This window comes from Thamnophis sirtalis, unplaced genomic scaffold (assembly GCF_051295495.1).
Source record: "Thamnophis sirtalis isolate CommonGarterSnake01/CBP01778 unplaced genomic scaffold, rThaSir2_p1.2 scaffold_2, whole genome shotgun sequence".
Classification (NCBI taxonomy): Eukaryota; Metazoa; Chordata; class Lepidosauria; order Squamata; family Natricidae; genus Thamnophis; species Thamnophis sirtalis.
In genome coordinates, this window is record NW_028261382.1 from 30,146,801 (window position 1) to 30,164,614 (window position 17,814).

The 17,814-nt window shown below is 41.8% G+C and overlaps 1 protein-coding gene across 1 annotated transcript in view; it reads left to right on the forward strand.

The window, feature by feature from the left end:
• Positions 1–529: 529 nt before the first annotated feature.
• Positions 530–17,814, forward strand: part of LOC148048557 (uncharacterized) — a gene marked incomplete at its 5' end in the record, with an annotated part of 31,183 nt that continues 13,898 nt past the window's right edge. The window contains 2 exons of the mRNA XM_087707611.1: positions 530–584; positions 703–900. Of these exons, the coding sequence (XP_087563737.1) occupies positions 530–584; positions 703–900 (253 nt within the window). The remainder of the gene's footprint in view (positions 585–702; positions 901–17,814) is intronic.

A 17,814-nucleotide genomic window follows, 5' to 3' on the forward strand; every position in this document is an offset into this window, starting at 1 on the left:
ATTCTTTGAGGGGGAGGAGGGAGGAGATTAATTAAAAAAAAACACTTGCAAAAGAACACTATAAATCATTTAAAACTATATGAGGCACAACCCGAAGGTGAGATTGCTATATATTTGGACGTTGAAATCCTGGAGAGAAGGCAGAATAAAAAGCGAAAGGAGAGGAGAATGACGACAATAACAACTCGGTACCAAATCAGAAACTTGGCATATGGCATGTATTTTGAGAACTTGCGTTTGCTGCTAATTTTGAACATCTCGACTTCAACTCTTCCCCTCTCGGTTTACAATATCCACCTATGTTCCCTCCTGCTTCTCCATCTAATTCTCTGCTCCTGTCCTCTTGCCGATGAGAAGTGAACAAAATCCAGATTTGTACCTGAATGGGTATGGATGTGGCCGGAAAGGAGAGGGACCAATTGCTATCCTGATGTGGTTGAATCTAAGTTAATTGATCCGTTCAACTTGTCTCTCTCTCGCTCTATCTTTTTATTCACTCAACTTGTCTCTTGCCTGCCTGCCCCCTATCTATCTATCTATCTATCTATCTATCTATCTATCTATCTATCTATCTATCCATCTATCTTCTATCTATCTATCTATCTATCTATCTATCTATCTATCTATCTATCTATCATCTATCTATCAATCATCTCTTCATTATCTATATATCTGCCTGCCTATCTCTTCATTGTCTGTCTGTCTATATCTATCTATCTATCTATCTATCTATCTATCTATCTATCTATCTATCTATCTATCTATCTATCTATCTATTATCTATCTATCTATCTATCTATCTATCTATCTATCTATCTATCTATCATCTATCTATCTATCTATCTATCTATCTATCTATCTATCTATCTATCTATCTATCTATCTATCTATCTCTTCATTATTTATCCATATCTATGTATCTGCCTGCCTGCCTATCTATCTATCTCTTCATTGTCTGTCTGTCTGTCTTTCTTTCTGTCTATCTATCTATTATCTATCTATCATCTATGTATCAATCAATGTATCTACTCAACCTGTCCATCCAACTTATCTATCTATCCAACCTATCCATCTATCTTCTATCCATCTATTCAATTTACCTATCTATTCATCCATCCATCCACCCATCCACCCACCCACCCACTCACTCACCCATCCATCTATCCACCTGTCCATCTATCCATCCACCTACCCACCCACCCATCCATCCATCTCCACCCATCATTGATCCATCCATCCATCCATCCATCCATCCATCCATCCAATTTGCCACTTACCCATTCTACTTTCCTGTAATATCCTTCCTTCTCTCTGCACACCCACCTGCCCACCCGCCCACAGTTGAGTGACAGGAAGCTGGAGCAGAGGAATCACCTCCCACTCCTTGAGAAATTTCAGCCGCTACAGTGGAGATTTCCTGACAGGCTGTGTTGAAAATTCTTTGGAAGTTTGACAGGATTACAGAGGATTAATACATTAAAGCATTAGGAGCTGCATTCACTGGGGCATTTCAAAGTCACCAGGTTTTCATCCTCCTGTCCCACTGTACAACCATCAGCCTTAATAACACAAACAAAAGAATCCATGCCATCAATAACCTTATTATTTGCCCACTGATTCCAAGAGTAGCAAAAATTGAACACCTGTAAGCCTCCTAAAGTGGCTTTTGCGACATGGGGGGCATCCAAGTTTGATAAACACAGTAATACATTATTAGAAGTTGACTTCAGAATCTCAAACTGTATGGTCACACTGATCTTACCATGATAATTTTTCCCCCTCCTACGTTCCACCGGAACCTGCCTTCTTGAACATTAAATTCATTATTTTGTGTCCAGATCGCTAGAGGGTTAGGAAACTGGTTATGGTTTTCAATGTGACATCAATTTTAAGTGCTTACAGAATGAAATATGTTCTATTTTCTTCCCTGCCAGTTTGAAAAGACTCAATGCTCTCAGATTCTCCTTGGGGAGAAAATAGACATTCCGCTAAATGAGCTTTGTCATTCCTGTGGTTGTTGTTGTTATTGTTGTTGTTGTTGCCGTCATCACCCTTCTTTTACTCATTAAACATGAAACTCGGTCAACGGAACATTTCAAAATGTATCACAAATAGCACTGATTGGCTCTGATGTTTGACACGGGTTGATGACAGCATCCTAAGTATTGACCAAGTACCTTCTTAAAATGTATGATGCTCCAAGTAGCACAGTTTTTTTGCAGTTCTGCTGGTGTTATTGCAGGAAGGTGCAATTTCTTGATGTATTTAGTAAAATTCTTCCTCCCTCTCCTTCTCCTCCTCCTCTCCTCCTCCTCCTCCTCCTCCTCCTCCTCTTTTTCTTCTCCTCCTCCTCCTCCTCCGAGGTGGCGCAGTGGTTAAATGCAGCACTGCAGGCTACTTCAGCTGACTGCAGTTCTGCAGTTCGGCTGTTCAAATCTCACCGGCTCAAGGTTGACTCAGCCTTCCATCCTTCCGAGGTGGGTAAAACGAGGATCCAGATTGTTGGGGGCAATATGCTGACTCTCTAAACCGCTTAGAGAGGGCTGAAAACCCTATGAAGCAGTATATAAGTCTAACTGCTATTGCTATTGCTATTGCTATTGCTCTTTCTCCTGCTCCTCCTGCTCCTGCTCCTGCTCCTGCTCCTCCTCCTCCTCCTCCTGCTCCTGCTCCTCCTCCTCCTCCTCCTCCTCCTTCTTCTTCTTCTTCTTCTTCTTCTTCTTCTTCTTCTTCTTCTTCTTCTTCTTCTTCTTCTTCTCCTCTTCCTTCTTCCTTCTTATTTTTTCTTCTTTTCCTTCTCCTTTTAATCATTTGTGAACCATTCTGAGTTGACATCTCCACATGCTGAGTTAAATCATATTTTAGGATTTCTTTTTTAAAAAAAAAACCATGGCATTAGAGGATCCATTAGAATCCCCTTCCCTTTTTTTCGTGGTGCTTTATGCTTTTGGAGCGTAAGGGATGGAAGGGGCAAGAAGGTTTTATCCTATCTCTCTATCTCTCTCTCTGTCTCTCTGTCTCTCTCTCTCTGTCTCTCTCTTTCCCCCTCCCCATCTCCGTTCCTCTGAATAAAACAATAAAAAATTTGCATTGATTTGAATGCAGCCACTGCTGCATTCTGGTTAAATCTATGTAAAAAAAAGAGATTGCTATTCTACCTATTTGTGTGTTTTTACAACTTAGCCCTTCAAGCAAATCCTTCAACCACCTGCTCCTGGGGATGGGAGCCTAGAGGGGAAATTAGCTGCAAGGGCTTGATGTAGGAGCGAGGGAAATACTCACAGGCTTGCTATTACACCCAGGAGGAACATCCTTGTAGATACAATAGGTTGTATTTCTGTGTGCGTATGCATGTTTGTTTGTATGTATGGCATATAGAACTAAAGTGCTTCCAAATGTTGCTTCCAAATATAAGCATAAGACCAGCTATATCTTGAGGCTTACAATGACACAACTCCAAAGCACCAGAGGGCAGGACAAGAAACAATGGTTGGAAATTAATCAAAGAGAGAAGCAACCTGGAATTAAGGAGAAACTTCCTAACAGTGAGGACAATTAATCAGTGGAACAGAAGTTGCCTCCAGAAATCATGGGCGCTCCATCGCTGAACGTTTTTAAGAAGAGGCTGGTCAGTCTCTTGTCTGAGATGGTATAGCTTTTTCTGGTTGAGCAGGGGGATGGACTAGAAGACCTCCCTTCTATTCTATTCTATTCTATTCTATTCTATTCTATTCTATTCTATTCTATTCTATTCTATTCTATTCTATTCTATTCTATTCTATTCTATTCTATTCTATTCCATTCCATTCCATTCCATTCCATTCCATTCCATTCTTTCCTATCCTATCCTATCCTATAGTCTCTTCCATTCTGTTCCATTCCATGGAACAACCTTCTAGGTAGCGGCAATTTTCTCTCTTAGGGCATGAAGAAAACAAAATCTGCTGTGAACTCCCCGATGGCATTAGGAAGGGCATCCGGCCAGGTAAATACTTAGCTCCATTCAGTTGCGCTAACTCTACCCCGAATTAAGGGAGTCCGGGGTTGTAAAATGAAAATAAAGTCAGGATTTCTCCCATCCAGTATGTTGACAATTACATTTTGATAGCAACTTTTGGAAGTGTACCCAAAACAGTTGAAGTACAGCTTGAGTAAACGTACTGCCAAGATGAACCTCTGTTGTCAGGCAATGAAGTGAGCATGATATTGCTGCGAATAGGCTGAACATCTCTTCAGACACAATGGATGCATCCTGAACCCCCAGCTGTTTTATTAGCACTGGATGTAACAGGGCATCGCATTCTGCAGGCTAGTAGCTGTGGGGGGGGAATGTGGATTCCCTAATGCTGAAATGGCTAATGAGTTGGCTGTGTGGCATGATATCCACTTGCTGGCAAGGGAGGAGGCCTTTGAATGCCTCTTACCAGCTGCCACTGTTTCCAGGACCAGGAGGAAAAATATTGTCTCTGTTCACACAACTTAGTTTCATGATACATTGAAGATAGTGATCAGACAACATCTTAAGTTATGCGTATTTCTCCCCCCCTCTCTTTCTCTTTCTCTGTCTCTCTCTTGCTCTCTGTCTCTCTCTCTCTGACACACACATACACACACACCACAACAACAAGTACTATGTGGGCTAACAACTTCAGCATCAGGGATATTCAGCCCCATGGATAACAGCACCACAAAAGGAGTTTCAGCACCACGGAGAGCACCATCATCAAGAATCATAAGGCACAACCCTTGATGACAGCCATAGGGTACAAATAAGCAATCAGGAAACAATCCCTATCAATAGAAATCGTAGGGATTCAAGCAACAAAGTTATGGTCCTGCAGTCATAAGTGGGAGGAGATGGGTGATAGGAACGATGAGAAGACTAATAGTAATAGTAATGAAGCCTTAGTGAATAGTTTGACAGTGTTGAGGGGATTATTGGTTTAGCAGAGTGATGGCATTCGGGGGAAAAACCTGTTCTTGTGTCTAGTTGCCTCGGTGTGCAGTGCTCCGTAGTGTCGTTTTGAGGGTAGGAGTTGACACAATATATGTCCAGGATGGGAGTCAAAATCTCACCAGCCTCCTGGGGTTACACACACACACACACACACACACAAACACACACACAAACACACACACACACACACACACACACACACACACACACACACACACACAGCCTGATGACATTAACCAGATCTTAAGGGACTTCCAAAAACAGGAACAATTGTGATATAATGGTCCGTTAAGTGAGCCTGCTAGATGATGAATTTGGCAGTTTTGCTGAGTGTGGATTACTATTTGCTATTTGCTATTTGCTATTTGCTACTTTGCTATTCGGATCCCAGTGGGCTCTTCTGCCAAGAAGAAGGCTTGGGTAGCCCTTGGTCCTCATTTGGTCCTTGGGGCATACAATTGGCAGTTGAATAAGACACAATAAAGACTTCTATGCTGGATCTCCAAATATGCAAGTTCTCTCATGGGGAAACTAGCTTTATAGAATTAATTCCCTTTGATGTGGCTTCGGAATAATTTGGCAGCCGTTCTTCTCCTCAGAACATTGAGCCAAGGATGTAGAAGCTCAGGGCTCAAGAAATATTTCCTGTCTAAATTGTCTTCTGAGCATATAAAAAGGGACCGGATTAAATGCTTGGGAGTACAAGAGAGCAGGAGGGCATTGCTAACAAGGCTTGGAGGAGGAGGGGGGGGAAGAAATACCTGGCTGAATTCTGAAATCCGCACTCCACTATCTGCCTCTGTAAGCGTAATTCCACGTCTTAGCAAACCAATTGAGATGCATCAGCATCATTAGGTATTTTAACTGTGTACAGATTTTAGTCTTAAATCTAATCGTAATCTGATTGTATGTTTTTAAAGTTACTGGTTTTTTTTAAAAAAAGCAAGCCCCTGGAGGAGAGAGTAACAGAATAACAACTAGAAAAGAACAGAATAACAAGAGTTGGAAGGGACCTTGTAGGTCATCTAATCCAACCCCCTGCCCAACACCAACAACTTCTGAAGGCAAGCCCTTCCACAGAATAGAATAGAATAGAATAGAATAGAATAGAATATTGGAATAAAGAACGGAAGGGAAGAGAAGAGAAGAGAAGAGATGAGAAGAATACATTATAGAATAGAATAGAATAAGAAGGGAACTTAGAGGTCTTCTAGACCAGCCTCCTGCTCAAGCAGGCGAACCGATACCATCTCAGACAAGTGGCTGTCCAGTCTCTTCTTTAAAACCTCCAATGATGGAGCACCCACAACTTCTGAAGGCAAGTCCTTCCACAGAATAGAATAGAATAGAATAGGAAGGGAACTTAGAGGTCTTCTAGTCCAGCCTCCTGCTCAAGGAGGAGAACCGATACCATCTCAGACAAGTGACTGTCTTGACTCTTCTTTAAAACCTCCAATGATGGAGCGACCACTATTTCTGGAGGGAAGCTGTTCCACTGGTTTATTGTCCTCACCGTTAGGAAGGTTCTCCTTAATTTCAGGTTGTCTCTCTCTTTGATTAGTTTCCATCTATTCCTTCTTTTCTTGCCTTCCGGCCCTTTGGAGTCTCAACCCACCAAGTGGGAGACAAGCTTCTTCGCCATTAGGCCACCATGCCGCTGGGGAAATTCTCATGAGTGGTGTCCAAATCCATCTGTCTGCGATTGGGTTGAGGTTTGTAAGTTGAATTGTCAGATCAAAGCGATGGGAATCTTTTGCTTTAAAAAGTACCCTGTGGCTTGAGCTCAAATAACCCACTTTCAAACTGGTTTAAAGATTTTTTTAAAAAAAATACTTGAAGGTGGTTTAAAGGCCACCGATTCGGTTCACTGATCAAACCCGTTGGCACTTCGTTTTGGATATTTCTGTCTGGAGGAAAGAATGAGGCTGAACCTCCTTCAACTTGAAGGCTTGAATCTTTTGTGGCCCGCTGGCGGCCTGCGGAGACAGACAGTGAGGAGGCTGGGGAGGAAGATGGGCCAGTCCTGGGGGCTGAGGAAAGCTCAGACGAGGGCTCTGTGTTGGAAGTAGAGAGGGAGCTAGAGAGCAGTGAGGCAGAGGAACAGCTGGAGCCTGTTCCCAGTGTGCGCATGCGCAGAACTGCCAGAAGACAAGAACAACTAAGAAAGCAGGGTCGACTTATGAGTAAAGCCACACCTTGGAGGTGATTGGCCCTTCCCATAGGAAACAAAGGAGGAGTGAATGGGGAGGGGGCTTTTGCAGGAAACAATTCGTCCCTTCAGTCATTTCACGAGTGGAAAATTCTGTTTGTGACTATAAGAGACTCTGTGCCAAGTTTTGCCTTGCCCTGCAGTTGGAAACTTAAGTTATCTGGCAGCTCTCCAAGCGAGATAAGGTTCGTGTGGATAAACATTCCTCAAAAAGACTGTTTGCTAAAGCCTGGCTGACTGTGAATGAAAGGAATTCACAGTCGTGTAAATAAAAGGGGTTTCGCGGGGACCAAGATTTTGCTTCTTGCTTTCCCGGAAAGCCTGGCTCAGAACAGTATCAATGCTTTTGCTTGGCCCTGGTTAATAAACATGCAAGGAGAAGCCAAATAAATTACCCTTTTATACTTTCACTTTTAAATTGAGTCAGATGTAGGTCATTATCTGAGCCTTATTCCTTTCTTCATTTTGCTCATTCTAAACAGAACAGTGCCCGGAATATCACTCAAAAGGAATCTATGATTTTTTTTTTTAAAGGACACAATCTATACCAGAAAATAAAATATGGGAGGGGGTGTGTGTCTATTCCCACCCTTATTCTTTTCCTGCTAACAGCTTTATTTTGGCCACCCGAAGTGCCCTTTTTGGATGAAAGGGTAAGATATAAATCACACAAATAAAATAGCATATTTTCAATGCCATTAGGGATATGCGGTCCCTCACTGTTTCCCTTGTTTGTGATTTGCACAAAATGAAAATAGAATCCTGGTAAATATAAGGGCAAAGAGAGGCTCGGCGAGAACATAACAGGATTTACAAAAAAAAAAAAAAAAAAAAAAAGAATTCAAAAAGCCTCTTTTACAGGAATGGCTCCCTGCAAATATTGGAATTAGGAATAGAATAGCATAACATAGCATAGAATAGAATAGAACAGGGTAGGGTAGGGTAGAATAGAATAGAATAGAATAGAGCAGAGCAGAGCAGAAAAGAATAGAATATGGAATAGAGTAGAGTAGAATAGAATGCAGAATAGAATAGGGTAGGGTAGAACAGAACAGAACAGAAAAGAAAAGTGGAATGGAATGGAATGGAACAGAACGGAATAGAGAATAGAATAGAATAGAATAGAATTTGGAATAGAGTAGACTAGAGTAAATAGAATAGATTAGATTAGATTATGGAGTAGAGTAGAGTAGAATAGAATGCAGAATAGAATAGGGTAGGGTACAACAGAACAGAAAAGAAAAATGGAACAGAATGGAACAGAACAGAATAGAGAGTTAGAGAATAGAATTTGGAATAGAATAGGAGTGGAATGGAATGGGATAGAATAGAACAGATTAGATTATGGAGTAGAATAGGGTAGGGTAGGGTAAGGCAGGGCCGGGCAGGGTAGAAAAGAAAAGAAAAATCTAATGGAACAGAATAGAGAATAGAATGGAATAGAATAGAATATGGCATAGAGTAGAGTAGAGTAGAGTAGAGTAGACTAGACTAGACTAGAATAGAATAGAATAGAATAGAATAGAATAGAATAGAATAGAACGGAACATAGTAGGGTAGGGTAGAACAGAAAAGAAAAAAATGGAATGGAACAGAGTAGAGAATAGTATAGAATAGAATAGAATGGAATGGAAAGGAATGGAATGGAATAGAATAGTATATGGAGTAGAGTAGAATAGAATAGAATAGAATAGAACAGAGTAGGGTAGCGTAGGGTAGGGTAGAACAGAAAATAAAATGAATGGAACAGAGTAGAGAATAGTATAGAATGGAATGGAATGGAATAGAATAGAATATGGAGTAGAGTAGAGTAGAGTAGAATAGAATTGAACAGAACAGAAAAGAACAGAGTAGGGTAGGGTAGAACAGAAAAGAAAAGAAAAAAAATGGAATGGAACAGAGTAGAGAATAGTATAGAATAGAATAGAATGGAAAGGAATGGAATAGAATAGAATAAGGAGTAGAGTAGAGTAGAGTAGAGTAGAGTAGAGTAGAGTAGAGTAGAACAGAATAGGGTAGGGTAGGGTAGGGTAGGGTAGAAAAGAAAAGAAAAGAAAAGAAAAATGGAATGGAACAGAATAGAGAATAGAATAGAATTCGATCTTGCACAATAGAATAACTTTATTTGGCCATGTGATTATTCCACACAAGGAATTTGTCTCAAGTGTAGAAGCTTTCAGTATACATGCAAAACAAAGACGACAACAACAATAATATCATCATCATCATCATCATCATCATCATCATCATCATCATCATCATCAACAACAGCAACAACAACAACAACAACAACAACAACAACATCACAACCAGGATGCCAAAAAGGTGATAGAAAAGCAGAGAAGGATAATTGTAACAAGTCATAGTAAATATTGGAATCAGAAACGGGACTTTTAAAATGTCCTTCTTATTTCCAAAAAAGGCTGGGGTGAATTGTTTTATGGACCCTATAGATATATGTGGCTTATTTTTGGTCTCTGATTCTTGTCTTGTTAAACATGCAGGCTACAGGACGAGCACATGTATTTATATCTGTGTCTTTGCAGCATGGATGATTCCATTACAATGTTTTCAAAAAAAAGAAGGAAAAGGCGGAAAAAAAAATGTCAAGTGTAAACAGGATCAATTTATTCTTTTACAAGACATGGTTGCGTTGAGCCTAGAGGGTAACAAGCTGAAAATTGCTCCACAGAATTCACTTTGCAACAAGCAAAACAAACCCTACAGAGACAATGCAAGAGCTATATAGTTAAATTAAGCTCTCTTTTTTTTTTGGATCTGCGATTCTTAAGCAACTGAAGAAGTGTTTGGTTTCTTGTACGGATGCAGAGAGAAACTTCTGAATCGCAGTGGCAACTTTGGGGCTTGAAGGAAACTCTGGCGTTTTATTTCGCGCAATCCTTCCCCGGTTTTGAAATGAGGTCCCTGGATTTGGAAATGAAGCAGACTTACGGATTTGGAAATTCGTTTCCCCTTGCAGGAGAACTTTCCCCTCCATTTCTTGAAGGTCCTCTGCTTGGAGAAGGGAGGAGAAGACGCAGAAAGAGGAAAATCACTTTTTCTCCTTCTCCAGTTCCTCTTTCTCCTTCTCTACCTTCTCCTTCTTTCTTTCTCTTTCTCATTGTCCTTCTCCAGCTTCTCCTTCTCCACTTTCTCCTTCTCCTTCTCTACCTCCTCCTTCTCCACCTTCTCCTTCTCCACTTTCTCCTTCTCTACCTCCTCCTTCTCCTCCATGTTCTCCTTCTTCACTTTCTCCTTCTTCACTTTCTCCTTCTCTACCTCCTCCTTCTCCAGCTTCTCCTTCTCCACTTTCTCCTTCTCCTTCTCTACATCCTTCTTCCCCTTCTCCACGTTCTCCTTCTCCACATTCTCCTTCTCCACTTTCTCCTTCTCTTTCTCCACCTTCCCCTTCTCCACTTTCTCCTTCTCCTTCCCCACCTTCTCCTTCTCCACTTTCTCCTCTACCTTTTCCTTTTCCACTTTCTCCTTCTCTTTCTCCACCTTCCCCTTCTCCACTTTCTCCTTCTCCTTCCCCACCTTCTCCTTCTCCACTTTCTCCTCTACCTTTTCCTTTTCCACTTTCTCCTTCTCTTTCTCCACCTTCCCCTTCTCCACTTTCTCCTTCTCCTTCCCCATCTTCTCCTTCTCCACTTTCTCCTTCTCCACTTTCTCCTCCACCTTCTCCTTCTCCACTTTCTCCTTCCCCACCTTCTCCTTCTCCACTTTCTCCTTCTCCTTCCCCACCTTCTCCTTCTCCACTTTCTCCTTCTCCACCTTCCCCTTCTCCACTTTCTCCTTCTCCACTTTCTCCTTCTCCACTTTCTCCTCCACCTTCTCCTTCTCCACTTTCTCCTCCACCTTCCCCTTCTCCTCCACTGCCCCCCACCTCCTCTGGTCACAGCAACCTGCAATTTGTTTTGATGTACTCCCAGGTTATATTGCCAAGATGAGAGGTGGGGGAATAGTGAACTGGTTGTTGAACATAATTCTGAATCAAGACTAGCAGTTTCCCCACCGTGGCAGGTAGAAAAACACAGATTTGGAGCTCTCTGATTAATGTAATTGTTTTGAGCATTCATTCAGCTTTGTGGATTGATAAATGTCAAACCTGCCCTTCACTTCAAATTGCTGATTTTATGGCTGTTTGTATTCATTTTCTTAACAGCTGTGAACAAGTCTTGGCTGGGTTCCCATGACATAAAGGTACCAATCATTTTCTAATCCCAGTTATACAATTGCAGAGAAGGAAATGTGAAGATCATCTAGCCTACCCCCAAAGCCACTATCATAGTGGGCTCTTGCCCCACAAATGATCATCTACCTCTGTTTAATGCAAGGGTGCCTGTTCCGAGCCAGGCTTCCAAAGAGCATGAGGCAAACTCCTGGTCCCGACAAAAACCCCTTTTATTAATTTCCTGTGAATTCTGCTCACTCACCTCCAGCAAAGTCTTTCAAGGGAGGATTTACAGTCACAGATCTTATCTGGCTTGGAGAGCTGCCAGGCCGATCTCTGCAAAACTTGGCCAGGAGCCTCGGAGAGTCAGGAACCAATGAAGCAAATTAATTGCCTCCTGCAAACTCCACTCCCCTTTTGCTCCTCTTTTATTTCCTCTGGGAGGGGCCATTCATTGTCCACCTGTGGCCTTACTCCCGAATCGATCCTTGTTCTTTAGCCGTTCCCTTCGTCTGGCAACTCTGTCCATGCGCACACTGGGAACAGGCTCCAGCTGTTCTTCTGCCTCACTGACGTCTGACTCTGAAGGCAGCTGATAACTGTCAGATGGCCCTGGCCCCCTCTCTGCCTCTGATGCAGAGCCCTCATCAAAGCTTTCCCCAGACTCCAGGACTGGCCCATGTTCCTCCCGAACCTCCTCACTGTCCGAATCTGCTGCAAGATCATTATATGAATGCTTTTAAGTCAAGAACTACCTGTAAAAGAGAATGGCATATTTTACCTATAATTTGGGCTCTTTTTATCCATGCCTGCCCCCCTAGAAAAAGAATCCTATCTTTTCATTCTATGAATGAATGAAAAGATAGGATTCTGTTGTGGCCCGGCAGGGCAGGCACTGTTGGAACTGCCACCAGACTCCGATAGCGAGGGGCCCTATGAGTCGGCCCTGGAGGATGTGGAGGACCCTGGACAGGGTTCCGACTCCGAGCAGGGCACAGAGAGACTGGTTGGCCACCAGGTGGCGCCTGAGCCTTGTATCAGTGGGGAGGAGACAAGAGAGAGTGATCCAGAAATCAACAGTGAGTTGTTCCGGGATGCACACCATCAAAGGGCTACTCGGCGTCAAGAACAACTATGTAATTACAGGAGGTAATTACGCTCAGCTGATGGTCATTAAGCTCCTCTCCAGACTATAAAAGAGACTGCTTGTGCCACACCCTTTTTGCAGAAGTCAATGCTTGGGCTAAAGAGAAATGAACTTGGCAGGGTGGATTGCTGCCAAGGTGTCGGACTTGCTGCCAAGGTCCTTATCTGTTTGTTTATTTGGCTTTCAGCCACCGAGATTCTGGTCTTGTTATTAAAGGACATTCCATTTAAGCTTGTCTCAGCTTTCGTTACTGGACGGAAGAGGGGGTCAGAACAGGATTCTATGTGTTTGTTTTGATTTAGATTTACATCCTCCCTGGATTTTAAAACAGAAAAAAAAATCCCGCAGGCCGCGGCAAACAAAAATCCAATTAATTTAAAGAAACTTAGATGACAACAGCCAGACGCCATGACAACTCCAACCAGAGGAAGGAGAAGGAATGAAGAAAACTGGAAGCGTCAGACCATGGCAGAGGAATCCACAAGGCGTACCGAAGCCAAAAATGAAACCACGAGAAAAAGAATCTTGAGTTGTAAATAAATTGGAGGAGGGGGTACCATTGATCAGATAATTTGGCCTTGAGTGACTTCTCATTAAAGTACCCTAGGGGGCCTTTCTGCTTCTCTCTTCATGTCTTTGCATTCATATTTTCTGTTTTCCAAATGTCAGGGCTAATATTTCCTAAAACAGAACCCAAATTTAGTGGTGCTGAAGACAGTCACCTGGCAAAGAAAGACAGTCATTAAAATAATAAGAATTACTTTCTCATTTCACTAGGTCTGGCTTTAACTCGCCCCCATTACAGCTTTTCAGTCCCCACTCCCCAAAGTATCTGTCTTTCACGACTCAATTAAAGCCTCTTGTGGATGTCTCTTCTTCAATCAACCAATCAATCAATCAATCAGAATAGAGCTGGAGGGGACCTTGGAGGTCTTCTAGTCCAACCCCCTGCTCAAGCAGGAAACCCTATATCATTTCAGGCAGGTGGCTGTCCAGTCTTTTTTTTTTTTTAAACCTCATCTCCCATCCTGGTTCTCTCTAAATCAACATCTCCATTCCAACCTGTAGAAGTTCATCTCCCATCCTGGCTTTCTCTCCATCAAAAACTCCATTGCTTGCCAGGAAGGCACAGAAGAGGCTGTACTTCCTGAGAATGCTCAGGAAGATAAATCTATCTCAGCGTCTACTTCTGTCCTACTATCGCAGCACTATTGAGAGTGTCCCGACATACGGCATTCTTGCATGGTTCAGGAGCAGCTCTGCAGTGGACAAAAAAGCTCTCCGGAGAATCATTCAAACTGCCCAGAATATCACCGGGCTCCAGCTACCAGCCATGGAGGACATCTTCACATCTCAATGTTCGAGAAAGTTGCATAACGTTCTCAGAGACTCTTCCCATCCTGCTTACCATCTTTTTAGACTGTTGCCTTCTGGCAGACGATACAGAACCATTAAAACTCGGACCACACGTCTTCTGAATAGCTTTTATCCCAGAGCTATCATTGCACTCAACAATGAACTAAAGGGCATAAGAATGGGATGATTTGAATACTTTGGTATAATTGTATGTAGTGACCATTTTATATTAGAAAGATCTTTGTATATTAGACTATATTAGACAGATCAATGATGATGTAAGGAACAATTGATATATACACAAATTGAAATACTTAACCACTATATGGATTAATAATTAATAATGGGAAACTATTCTTGGAATTCTGGATGATTGGTGACATTATGGTCAATTGAAAATATGAATGTATATTATAAATCAATGGGAATTCTTTGTTCTAATCTCCTCTTTTTCTCCTTGGAGATAGGTGATATTATAATACTTTAAAGTCTCATTGTTATTTGATAGATAATTATGAATTTAAGGAAATAAGGATTGTTACAAATGAAAGAATACTAATGGTAATTTGTACACATAAGGCTCAATGACAGCGAAATACCCAGTTATGTTTAATGTAAACCAGTGATGTTTATCCTGAGCTTAAGAATTGATGCACAAAAACTTGTAACCATACGACATGCTTGATGAAATGGAGGAAAGTTGTTTTTTTCGTCTTCTCTTGCTTTGTTTTGTTTTGTATGTGTTGTTTTGTTTAAAAAGAATAAAAATGTATTTTTTTAAAAAACAATGAACTAAAAGGCCACCATCAGTGAGCTATTGGACAGCACTACTGTTGGGTGGTTTGGGGGCGGGGAACTTTTGCAGTGGGGGTGTTTGGGAATTGTCATGAGTGTTCTGGCCTGGTCTCTGGGTGTTATGTGAGTTTCGTTGTGTATGGGTATACTGTATATATACGTACAACGACAATAAAGTATATAATAACATTGCAACCTGTAGGAGTTCATCTCCCATCCTGGTTCGCTCCCCATCAACATCTCCCTCTGAAGGATGGCAACAAGCATCCGTAGCTCTTACCTTATCTCTGTTTCACCTGAACTGCTTTCTCATTCCCACTCTGCCTTCCCTGTTACATCCTGTACTTCCTAGCGAGCATCTTGTGCGAGCATCCGTGACACTAGAAAAGCCTCAAGTGTGTGTGCCTCTCCTAGTAGATTTACCAGGGACTCCAGGCCCAGTAGGAAGAACTAGGTCAATTGACAGTTTGGATGGCTTGAGGTCTGTAGGGAAGTGTGTGTGTGTCTGTGTGTGTGTGTGTGTGTGTGTGTGTGTGTGTGTGTGTCCCTTTGTCTATTTTTGCAGAGTACATATTCTGTATATCTACCAGCTTTCTCAATTTGGTTTCAGGTGACCTACATTGCATGCCAAAGTAATTTGCAACAAGCAACATCCCTTCTCCAAAACAGCGTGGGACCGAAGCAAACCGTTCTCAAACAGTTTTGCAAAGGTGTAGAAAATAAGGGATGTCATTTCATTACTCTTATTATTTATTGTGAGTTCATCTCTCCCGCTCTTTTATTATAATATCCTGCCTGGTGGGGAGTCCCGACCAAATATTGCAAAAGACCTCCAGGAGGCTCTTCTGCCCACTCCCCAAATTTTCCCCGTGATTATCAGAACACAAAAATCTTTGTTTGCCGTTGATATTACCTTGGCGTTTGGCTATTGAAAATCTATATTGCTACAATATTTGCAGTGATGACATCGTAATGAGTAAAGAGACAGCCTGCTGTTACCTGGCAGCCTTCAACCTGGACATGGTTAGGATAAAAAGAGGCAAAATAAACAAAGAAAGACAGACAGAAGGAAGGAAGGAAAAGGAAATGAAAGAAAAAAAGAAAAAAAGAAAGGAAAGAAAAAGAGAGAGAAAAAGAGAGAGAGAAAAATAACAAATGAAGAAGAGAAGGAAAGAAACAAAATAAGGAAAGAAAAAAGAAAGGAAAAGAAAGAAGGAAGGAAAGAAGGAAGGAAGAAAGGGAAGGAAGGAAACAAAGAAAGAAATGAAAGGAAAAAGGAAAAGGAGGAAGGAAAGAGAGAAACAGAGAGAAAGAAAAAGAAAAAGAGAAAGAAAGAAGAAGGAAAAAGAGAGAAGAAAGAAAAAAGAAACAAGGAAAGAAATATAGAAAGAAAGAAGGAAAAGGAAAGGAAAAAGAAAGGAAGAAAGAAAGAAAAGAGAAAGAAAGAAGGGAGGGAGGAAAGGAAGGAAAGAAAAGCTTTGATTTGTGAAGATGAGACAGCCTGCTGTTACCTGACAGCCTTCAACCTGGACATGGTTAGGATAAAAAGAGGCAAAAGAAAGAAAGAAAGACAGACAGACAGACAGAAGGAAAAGAAAGAAAAAAGAAAGAAAAATAAAGGAAAGAAAAAGAGAGAAAAAAAGAAATAAGAAAAATAACAAAGGAAGAAAAGAAACAAAATAAGGAAAGAAAAAAGAAAGAAGAAAGAAAGAAGGTAAACGAAAGGAAAAAAGAAAGGAAAAGAAAGAAGGAAAGAAAGAAAGAAAGGAAAGAAAAAAGAAAAAGGAGGAAGGAAAGAGAGAGACAGAGAGAAAGAGAGAGAAGGGAGAAAGAAAGAAGAAGGGAAGGAAAGAAAAAAGAAACAAGGAAAGAAATATAGAAATAAAGAAGGAAAAGGGAAGAAAAAGAAAGGAAGAAAGAAAAAGAGAAAGAAAGAAGGGAGGGAGGAAAGGAAGGAAAGAAAGAAAAGCTTTGATTTGTGAAGATGTTGGGTATTCATTTGTTATTTAGACCTAAAACTTCAGTAGTATTGAGTCAAAAAAGTAAGATCCTTGTGAAGAGTCACAAGGTCAATTCTACCGCCCTCCGGAGATTCCATCAGCCTGTAGAGCTATCCAGAAGGGGAATTTCTACGGGACCTACTTCCTGTCGTTTCCAAGTTTTGTAAAAGTTCTCAAAACCACCTACAAACAGTTCTGCTCCACATCTGGCAGGAAGAGGCGATGTGTGCAGAAATGGGTTAGCTTCCCTCCTGGGACACGATGGCCTTTTCCCGAAGACAGCTTAATCTTTTCGCAGACGGATGAATCGGGAGCTCAATAATCTAGTCATGCCAACCGAGGTTGAGAAGAGACGGAGGGAATTTCAACAGCGGATAGCAAGAAAAGAAGCCACAAACTGCTCCGAATGAGTCCTCCGTGTGATTTGCAACATTTTCAGCTGAAATATTCAGATGCAATAGAAAATGGCAGCGAGACTCTTCAATTGATCTATCTTTCTCCCGGCGCCTAGCCTGGCCTACTTCTGAAAGATCAATGGACAGCATTGCCTGTCCGTAGATCGGATGAAGGGAAGAAGAATCCCTTCACCCAGCTTTTCAGGGTTCTACATAGCTGAAATAAATCAGATCATGCTCCCCCCTGGGAAAGTCAGTCCCTGTTGGGGATCCTACCGGTTGAACAACCAGTTCAGGGATGGCGCGCACAGTTTTACCAAAGCGTACCTACCACCTTACTTCTTGACAGAGCTGGGTTGCAGTTTAGACCAGTTCGGGAGAACCGGTAATGGTAATTGGGCATGGGTGGCCGAATGATAGTAGTGGTTGGCTGGCCATGCCCCTGAACCGACTTGCTCCGATACTCACCCTGCCTTGTCTTTGCCATGTGCATCCACCACAACTGCCTCCTTAGTGCCTACGCACCGTGACCTGACAAAAGCGCGAACGTCAAAAGCATGCCGACAAAACCGCGGTGCTAAAACCGCGATGTCAAAAGCGCGCCGACAACAGCGCGCCAACAGAAGCGCGATTTAAGTTAAGGTAAGGTTTAGGGTGTAGGTTTAGGGTTAGGGTAGGGTTAGGTTTAGGTTTAGGTTTAGGTTTAGGTTTAGGGTTAGGTTTAGGGTTAGGTTTAGGGTTAGGTTTAGGGTTAGGTTTAGGGTTAGGTTTAGGGTTATTT